The 10,772-nt window shown below is 38.8% G+C and overlaps 1 protein-coding gene across 2 annotated transcripts in view; it reads right to left on the reverse strand.

Moving 5' to 3' along the window:
- Positions 1-10,772, reverse strand: part of TASP1 (taspase 1) — a 67,611-nt gene that overhangs the window by 38,046 nt on the left and 18,793 nt on the right. For both annotated transcript variants that reach the window (XM_026052892.1, XM_026052891.1), the window contains exon 8: positions 1,800-1,906. In XM_026052892.1, the coding sequence (XP_025908677.1) occupies positions 1,800-1,906 (107 nt within the window). The remainder of the gene's footprint in view (positions 1-1,799; positions 1,907-10,772) is intronic.

Raw genomic sequence — 10,772 nt, forward strand, 5'->3', positions numbered from 1 at the left:
AACTAAGTTTTAAAGCTGTATATTTTTTTGCTGGTATGATTTATCTACAGCTATAAGTTTCTTTCAGTCTATCCTTTCTGGTGTSCAGTACTACCCTCCTCACATCGGCTTTTTGATTATCATTTTCTTTCAATTTTCACATTGTTAACACACTTTCTACTTTGCTCTTCCCTCAACCTCTAAAATTTTGGGGACAAAAACTGATCAGGAATTATGACAGCTGTGCAGTATTGGGAACAGAGGCATACAGATTATGCTGCAGAATAGCTGAAAGACTGAAACTGGACAAAAAACAGCTAGCAAGTCCTGTTGAAAGGGACAGATTTGCAGCTTCACAGTAAATAAATAAATTCAGTACTTATCAATTAAAAGAACCTTGAGAAGATGATTAACTTTTAATTATTAGAAGTTTTGAAACGATTGTAAAATGATCATTTTTAAACCTCATACATCTCAGCTGCTCAGAGCACAAACTTAAAGATCACAGCTAATGTGCCTTTTCCTTGTTAAAAGGCTATTTCTCATAGTTTGGATAGCTTTTGCATCTTTCTTGTAGAATTTTATATTGTAGAATTTGATTTTTCATTTCTATCACACCTACCATAGTAGGTAATTGCATACACTGCAATTACCTTGTGTAACACAAGCAGCCCATTTTCTCATCCTTCTAATGGTGCTACGGTTTGCTTGTTTGTTGGTCCTCCCTCTGAAGACAAGAGGCACCAGAAGGGTTGACAAAACCAGTGTGTTACTGGAATACTTACCAGTGGGCAGAGTTGTATTTGACCACCTCCTTTACCTACCATCTTTGGTCTTTGGGAGTCTCCCACGAGCGCTGCACTTGACTCTGGAGCCCTTGAAATTTCAAATGGCAGGCTGGTAAGCTCATACATTGGCATGTTCCAAGCATTGACTTGCCCCCTATTACATGAATGTCAACACTACACAAAGACCCCTCCTCCCTCAGGTACATTTTGACACCCTAGGAAATGGAACTTCCACCAGGAGATGCATAAAATCCTGAAAACAAGAGAAGCTCCAGGACCATTAATTAACTTGCTTTCCCTCCCTCCATTCTTATCATCTTTACATGCTTTACCTCCTAGCAAACTCAGAAATAGATCCCTACTAGGCAGAAATCCTGAACTATGAACACAGAAGAAATAAGCCACTTTTATTACTGGCTTATACTGCACAGACTACAGTGAATATTTATTTCTCTTTTTTTTCCTTTTTTTCTCTCTCTTTTTTTCTCTCCTTTTTTGCCACTTCTCTGGAGCTTATAAATTATTTTTATAAGTCTATGCAACTACATGGGCAGCAGAGACTGAGGTTACCAAAGCAAGAGTTTTGTAGTAAAGGAGATAAAGTAATATGGGCCAGGTCAATGCTAGATGCATGCACAGATGCACAAGTTTACCCACCTGATATTTCAAATTTCACCAATTCCAGGTCTGTAATGCAGTGCACTCAGGGAACATTGAAAAATGGGAAACACTGACAAAAATCCCTAGCTCAACAAAATGCTTTTGTAAATATTTGTGTTTATATTTGTCATGTTTCCCCGTCAATATGAGCAAAATACATTGTTGATAGTACAAAAAAAGATATGAAATCAGAGTTTCTTTTTCAAAGTGCAAGGCAGAACGTTAATTGGACTAAGCAAATTATCACTACATCATCCAGACATTAAGGTGTTTAAGAAGTGCCTTTGGATACCACATTAGTTTCATCATAGATACGATATGAAATGTTGTTGTAAATTAAGAATGACAACAATATTTGAAATATGAACTAACCTTTTCATATGATTGTCTTCTTTTCTTTAGTTGAATGAGATCTGTTTCCACCTTCTCGGCCAACTCCAGCTTCCTCTTGTTCCTCTTAAAAGCTGCTAAACTAAATCCTATAAAGATATTTTAAAGGCATTTAGTTAACTAAAACATACTTTATTTAATCAAATATTGATTAATTATATATTTTGGAGGTCTTTTCCACCACATGCTCAGAAAAAAAAAAGGCTACAGCAGAATATTTGAAGCATCAGTAAAAAACATTTATATCTTTTCCTAAATAAAAAAGAAGTCCTACTAATGTTCAGCTATAACCATAGAATATCAAGTAGAAACAAGTTGCGGAACACATRTGGAAGTTATGTTCATCTAAATATCTCTGTTTGGCCAAAAAGCAACACTATGCAGAGGGGGGAAAAGTGGCTTGTGTTAAAATTATTGTTTTTGATTGATGTCAAGAAAATAGATACCATGTGAGCTCATTCTGATATCCATAAAATTAGGCTACTACTTTATTACCTTAACTGCCTATCTGTGCATTTACCCATATATTTAAAGCCACACAATAGTCAAGCAATATTTTTATGTTCTATAATGTAACACAGTTTAMAGACCACCTAGGTCTTAAAAAGACAAACATATATTTTCCACATTTAAGTGCCACATTCAGAGACAAAGTGTTCTCTAAAGTGGAATAAAAAATAATTACACTTAAGAAACCAAAATGGTATGTTCCTATTTTAGGAGTTTCATGGAAGGGAAAATTTTAAAAAATAAAAAAAAAAGAAGAAGAAAAAAAAAAAGATATTGACATATTTTTAGTTTAAATTAGCTTTGACTTTGCATTATCCACAGATTTTCTTATTTTCTTAAAGCTCTCTCTGAGGTATGCACAGATAAGTTAGAAACTCCATGGAAAGCACAAGTTTCCTATCTAAGCTATGAGAAATGTCAGAAAATTGTCATTTTAATTGAAATTCAGAAAATAGCTATATCACTATTATTCAGAAGACTGGAACAGCTGCAAGCACAGTTTATGAATGAAATCAATATTGCAGAGGCAACAAAACACAACACTTAAATTTATAATTCTCACCAAGTATACAGACAGCGAGCGCTTCGCTTCTTTCAAACCTCCCCAGCAGGGTGCCAAAATCACCTAGTGAACTCTCCTTTAAACCTCTTTTAAAATAAATAAAACTGGATAAACACTTATTTAAGTGGATAACCTAAAAGGAGGTCCAAGAGGTAAAAACAAAACAGTCTACAGAAGGGAGAAATACCATAACTTAGGGTAAAGAAAAGGGCAAGGAAAAACAGATCAAGAACAGAATTTATGAAACAGAAGTTAACAAAGAATACCCCAAAATAAAACAAACCAGCACACTGTTTTTAAGCATTTTTTAAAAACACAAAAACCTAAAAGCTGACCTGACTTTAATGCAATAAATACCTCTGGGCAGGGCCATAAGCCAGGTGAGGATGAAGGATGGTTGCTACTCATCAAAACTAAGCATTACATGGAGATAAATAGGCCTCTGCCGCTGGCCCCTGACAATTCAAGAAAAGCAGCTGTGGTACAAGAGGCTCATGAGGAGGCAGAAGACTATCCATGAAAACCTGGGCAAAAATGGTTTTCATCATGCTCCAGAATATAACCTACAAATCCTCTGCAATATGCATATGCCCACCAAGTCAAACGTGTGCAAGGACCACGGGGTAAGCAGAGAACACACAGGGCTTGTTCCCACCCTTCCCTGCAAGCCACATGTGGAGCTGTTAYGCAGCAGGGTAAGGGCTTCAACTTCAGCACCCCAACTACCCCTGCAACACAGCATGGGGCATCTGTGAGACCGAGCAATCTGCTAGGACCTGGCAACATCTGGGACCACTCTGCTACCTGCCGAGGCACTCGAAGGGCTTCTTAGCCCCAGCCCAACTGCACAAGTTGGGAAAAGCAGAGGGATTTCCTGCAGGGTGGGCTAAGCGACTGAGCGGAGTTCAGCTGGAAGCAGATCCTCCTCAACAGCACTCACCTACACGAGAGGCGGGTATTAGTGGAGATGGTGGCAGAATAGAGACCTGATGTGATGCATTATCTATAAAGGCAGAAGAAAAATTTACAGGCACATCTTGCTCAGGTTGAGAACACTGTGCATTTCTCCATTTTCAAAAGCTTCCAGTTTTATTCTGCACACTGATGAGAGAGGACTCCAAAGATCTCCATTACCCAATTCATTGGCACAAGATCATCATCTTGTACATACATTACTGAAGAAGATAATAAACACAACTTTTATATGGTCTTTTTTTTTCTATCATTATTGCCATTTTACAGAAAGAAATAAACAAGTGATTTTCAGCATGCAGGAAGAGTTAAAAAAAACCAAAAACCACTAAACACTGGTCACAGTCAATTCAGAGAGATGGCACTTGCCTGCCATAACATTTCCAAGTCATTTACTTATCTCTTCTTCACTGTAAAACATGGCAAAAGGTATCAGATTGCCGAAGTGCTGACAAGATTAGTATGAATAAAAATCTGCAACCCATATCTTGAGCATTGTCTTCTTTAACAGTAAGGCACCTAGGTAAATAACAGAAGACTATACTCCCCGTGATGTATAACTCTTCTGTGATAACTCCTCCTCACCACTGAGCCAAAGCTGSTCCTTGCTGTATAACACTGCAAAACTGCTCAGTAGCCTGAAGTCCTATTTAACACAATCAATTAGTGCCCTAATTTTTTCTTTGCTCTTCCTAGTTTACTTCTTGCTCACAAAATCAAAACCATTTACTGTATTTCAAGCATATATGCATACACTAACAAATTCTCAGTGGGTCAGAAGTTGCAAGCATTAGCTGGAAGGAATTCCAAGAAACTGAGGTCATGGGAATACGGAGAAAAACCACGATCTTATTTCCAGATCTACACAAAATTTGTCAATCAGTGTTAAAATGATGCTTCTTGACTCTTAAATTCAAGAAAAGTCAAATTACTAGTTTTGAGCAATGGTGCTCACAGTGATAAAACATGGCAGGGTAACCACAGCCATGTAACTTGGGGACTTCAAACCATCTACAGTGAACCTGCAAGCACAAGGGGAGTTATCAAACTTTAAAGAAAAGCAAACTTGCTAATTACAAAATCAGATACCATAGAACTGAGCAGCCCCTAGACTGAGACGTGGTAATCACTAGATTGACAGGCAACTTTTGGACTAGCAGCTTCCACCTGTTTTCAATATCTAGGGCTCTACAAATTTTACAGTAGAATTACAGATGTCTTTAGATGTGTCACGTATATAGATGCAACTATTTTATGCAAATTTTTTCTTAGCTCCCCTTCTTAGACCCACTAGAAACTCTCCTTGGAATAGAGGCAACAGAAAAAAAACAAGGAGAAAATCAGAATTATTGTATTTGGGGACTCCTTGAAAAGAGTGAATGGTACACRTAGAAAAAACTGCAAGACTAAATGCATGTCCCTTTTTTTTTTAACATATATATAAAGAACAGCAAAATTCATACAAATCTATTTGTTAATTCTAATTCCTTGGACTTTTAAACAGACTGTCAATCACAGGCCTATTTATTATAACATACTAACATTGCTTGCCTCAAGTTAATGTAAAAAGTTTTTACTGAAAAGCCCATATTTCCACTTTTCTTCCTAAACCTCCCCTCTCCTTATAAGCTAGTCCTATTTCCTTAAATATTTGCAGTCTATGTTAAAAATTTGGAAAATATTTAACTGAACAAATAACTTCCCGTATAAGATTAATAATACAAATTTCTAGCATCATTAAATCATTAATGGAGTTCAGGACAATATTGCAATCTTCATATGTACGTATGTATGAAACAGCAAAGCAGAAACACAAACCTCACTCTTTCTATCAGAATTGTTACAAATTATTCTGCCACAGAACTTTACACAACTGTTGCATGCTCAGCAATCCTTGTGGAGCGCAAACTGTGAATTGAAAATACTAAGAAAAGCCAAAGAATATTTTTCAATCTCTAGAGCACAGATGAAGCTCTGACCAATCATATAGCACCCCCTGGCAGGCATTTCATATAGTCAATTGAAATAAGCAGACAGGAAAATTTTCTCCATTTTATCTTTTTATTCCATATTAAAAGAGAATGCAACTACTGGAGGGAAGAGAAATAAAATGAAATCCTCTAGCAAATTAGTTAACCCACAGGAATTGAAATGATCTAGCAAAGAATTTTGTTGAGCTGTTGCTAAAATAAATGGCACAAATGAAAACAGGCAAATGAAAATAAATTTAATTTTAACAAAGCTATTCTTAAAAGACAAATTAACACCACTTATGCTTGTGTTGAGACTACTGGTGCTGCTTCCCACGTCATCCTACTTTGACAGTTACAAAAACATGAAAGAAAATAAGGAAAAAACTGAAAAAACACACACCCACACACACTCAACATAAAAGCATATTAAAAATAACTCTTTTAAGAGTACTACTCCATAGAGCTGTTCTTCACTGTAAGAACTCAGAGTAAGCTGTTGCTGGACATATTTCCTACTAACACATTTCCTACTACTTGCTGGGAGAAAGTCGTKTGTATTCCATCAAGCATCCTGTCTAGCTTCCTGGAAGATGATTTTCACTCAAAGCATCTACTAGGTTTGGCCCAACATGTTTCCTGTCTAATTCATAGCCACCCTCCAGGCCGCACTTGGCTGTTGGGATTTCAGAACTGCAAGTGAAYGGAACTGGTAGCACCTGCCAGCGTGGCATAACTGCACTATGCTCCCTTAAACCACGTTAACCAAATCATCGTGTCAAACCAAGCACTTGACTCCTACTGCTGGCTGAAATGAAACACTCTGACAAGAATYGTCCAGCTATTTCTAAAGGAGACACAAATATAGGCAGCTGAAGCTGCTAGAAAYAACACAACTTGATGCCTCAATGCACAGGCTTGTGCAAATATGTGGTTGTAAAAGGCCACACATCAAAACTGCAAACATTCAGCAGGCCCGAGCAAGCTTCCTTTGCAGCAAATGAACAACTAAGGTGGCTGAGCATGTTTTCAAAGGTCATCACTGAACAGGCTGCATGGCTCAATTTTAGATGTAGGTAAGCCAAACAAATCACTATTCATGTGTGCAGAAAGACAACAGATAGTTGTCCACTGAATAATGGATAAAAGCTGTTATTTGCAAATACATATATATAAAAAAATATAAATACATATATATAAATATATATAGCTAAAATATTCAGGGTATGCTTAATATTTCATTTGTGTCATCAAATTATTTTTCTAGATTATTATTTTTATGGAACCAATTATCACAGAATCATAGAATGCCCAAGGTTGGAAGGGACCTCAGAGGTCATTGAGTCCAACCCCCCTGCACACGCAGGGTCGCCTGCGCACAGCACGTGGCACAGGGCTGCGGCCAAGCGGTTTTCAAGATCTCCAAAGATGGAGACTCCACAACCTCTCTGGGCAGCCTGTTCCAGGGCTTTGTCACCCTCACAGTGAAGAAATGTACAGGCCTCCAGCTGGACTCCGCACCATTGACAACCACTSTCTGCACCCTGCCATCGAGCCAATTCCTAATCCACCTCCCYGTCCACACATCTATCCCACACCTTCGGAGCTTGCCCAGGAGGATRCTGTGAGGGACAGTGTCAAAAGCCTTGCTCAAATCCAGATRGAYCACATCTACCGCTCTGCCCTCATCTATCCAGCTAGATATTCCTTCATAGAAGGTGATCAGGTTAGTCAAGCAGGATTTCCCCTTGGTGAATCCATGCTGGCTACTCCTGAGCACCTTCTTCTCCTCSACGTGTCTGGAGAGAGCAGCCAGGATGAGCTGCTCCATCACTTTCCCGGGGATGGAGGTGAGGCTCACCGGCCTGTAGTTACTCGGGTCCTCCTTCTTGCCTTTTTTGAAGACCGGAGTGATGTTGGCTTTCTTCCAGTCCTCCGGCACCTCCCCCGTTCTCCAGGACCTTCCAAAGATGATGGCGAGCGGCTCGGCTAGGACATCTGCCAGTTCCCGCAACACCCTGGGGTGCATCCCATCAGGGCCCATGGATTTGTGGGTGTCGAGTCTCCCTAGATGCTCTCTGACCCACTCTTCCTCTACCCAGGGCAAGCCTTCCTCYCTCTGGCTCTCTTCGTGTGTCCCTAGGGCCTGGGATTCTAGAGGGCTGCCCCYGACAAACACRGAAGCAAAGGCAGCATTCAGCAGCTCTGCTTTRTCCGTGTTTTTYGTAACCAGGGTACCCACCCCATTCACTAGTGGTCCCACGTTCTCCMTGACCTTCCTTTTGTTGTTGATATATTTGAAGAAGTTTTTCTTGTTACTTTTAACATCCCRTGCCAGATTTGATTCCAATTGTGCCTTAGCTTTTCTTGTTGCATCCCTGCAACATTATACAACCATAGCAAAATTTTAATGCTCTTGCTTTGAAAATCTGCAGTCAGCTATCCACTATAGACATGTCAGCTGCATCTCTTCTTCAGCACTTTGAGGTAGGGGAAAAAATGAATTTGGGTTTCTTGCCATCTGTAYGCAATAGGGGCAGAAAAAAATTCAATTAAAAAGAATATCTCATATATATATAATATATATTTATAGCATTGGAAAGCCACAATTACAAGCAGTAGAAATCCCATTTTCTCACACACTTGGCAAACAAAGGAAAATCAAGCAGGTGAGTTTTGACATAACCTTGATGTAGTTCAACAAGCAGCACGGTTTAAGACATCATTTCAGTTGGTGCTCAGATATTTTGATAGTTCCCAGAGAATTATAGAGTGAGACCACAAAGCTGATCCTGCAACTTGCTTTGTAACTGATCATGCAGAAAGCTCCATCAGTGCAAAACCAACCACACAATCCTACAGCCTTTTAGTGTGGATAACATTTCTCCTGCCATCTCAAGTCCAGGAAAAAGGAGGCAGAATAATGCATCTTCAAGAATATTTTTTCCATGTGCAATGAAGAGAAGCCAAGATGTGCACACATTTCTCCTTGCTAACATTTGTTACATGTCTAAATTTTGGGTTAGGTTTTTTTGTTTTGTGACTAAATGCATTTTCCTGATGTTTGGCAATTACTTCAGTTCTTTGTTTTACAGAGCTATTCAAAAGCCACAGAACTGCAGCTTATCTCCAATTCCTCACGCAAATTCTAACACAGGAATCATAGCAAGCATCATCAAAAAGCTTCTTTCTTTTTTCCTGAGGTTCCTTAGATAAGTTTAAGCTCACTTCAAATTAGATTGTTTACTGTTCCTTGGAAATAACTTTCTAATCATAGTTTCTGGAGAAAGTCTACCCTTCTTTCCCTTATTAACACTGGAAGAAACAATTCTGGTTTTCTGTGTCAGTGGTGAGGCAGTTTCCAACTGTTTTTCAGTGTAACAACTGCATGTTGTCACATCTGCCTCTAATGGTCACCTTCTAACCTCACTGACCAAAGTCCAACCAAACTACTACTCAAAGGACTAACTTTGCTAAGGATTAGTATGGAAATCAACATAACATCATTACCTGAAACTGAAACTGTAGTTCTGTTGCTTGTCTTCAGAGTATATTAGAACACATCCATGAAGAATTTGGTTTAACTGGTGTGCTCAGTACTACAAAGCATCTGTGATTATCAGTCTCTGCCACATATTTTTTCAAAATATCCTTCAATTAWCCTAATCTATAATCATTCTTCTAGCAAAACCGTCAGGCAGTCTCTACGTGCAGCTACAGCCTGCTGCACAGCACTAGCTCAGTSCCACAGCAAGCCCCCGCTGCGCAATGATTCAGGCCTACGCGTCTATACACGTGCACTATAAAGTTGGGTAGGGGAGAGGGAGAAGCTTTTCCATTGACACCATAAGCAGATAATGCATTTCTTCACTGACTTCACAGAAGGATTTCACAAACCTGCTGCTTTAATATATTTTTTGCTAAGTAGAAATACATTCTGCAACCCAAAGAGACAAATCACCACATTTGGGAGTAGGCTTGTGAACAGACCAAGTTATTTTTCTGCTGTTTCTCCAGGGCACCTTCATTTCTGAGCCAGGTAAAACAAAGTAGCTGTGCTCACCAATATTTTAAAGTCAYATAATCTGTATTTGCTTTAATCAGGGTGCATTTTAATGATGAAGACATCTGGCAACTAATGCTCCAGTTTAATCGTCTCCATCATAACAGAAACTCACTGGTTCTAGAAACAGTTGAAACTTGTGTATGAGAACAAAACCAGCCGAGAAATCTTCTGGGTTACATACTACACATAGTGAATGACTACTTTCTAAATAATTCCTTCAAGAGTTTTTATTCTTTCTGAGTCACAGAAATAAAGGTGTTCTCCTTAACTGAGACTAGAAGATGTTTTGCAAAAGCTGTCTTGGAGAGCAGATACACAGGACAAAAGTTTCAGCCATGTAGAACTAGATATCAAAACAATCTGCTTAAAGTGAAATGCACCATGAATATGTACGAAAGTTGGCATGGTGAAGCATAACGGTGCCACTGTTTCGGAGGTTATATTTGACCACTTGGTCTTAGCAACTTAGAAGTGCTAACTTCTGGATGTCTATCTRCATTTAGAGAGAGATTCAACAGAASCACTAATGCAACCCTGRGCTTTAATCCCTGGTTTAGGCACCACTCAGGTATTTTATATATTAATACTGCTTACTGTTAAATATAGAAACATGGTATAATCTTATGCTCTCTTTCTTCCCTGAGCAAGGAATTATGATTTCTTTCCTGCACAAATTCAACAGGAAAAGTAGGGCACAAAGTCTCCCATAACAAGCTACAGACTGCTGGTACGGGCACTTTCCAAAAGGGAAGGGACTGAGGGAAGGACATCCTCCTTTGCAGGGATGTGCACACTAGCCCAACTTACAGACGGTGCAAATATGCCATAATTATATCTCTTATTCTTAAAGAAAAAAAAGAAAAAAAAAAAAAAAA

Source organism: Nothoprocta perdicaria, unplaced genomic scaffold (assembly GCF_003342845.1).
Source record: "Nothoprocta perdicaria isolate Ctin4 unplaced genomic scaffold, notPer1 scaffold_93, whole genome shotgun sequence".
NCBI classification, from domain to species: Eukaryota; Metazoa; Chordata; class Aves; order Tinamiformes; family Tinamidae; genus Nothoprocta; species Nothoprocta perdicaria.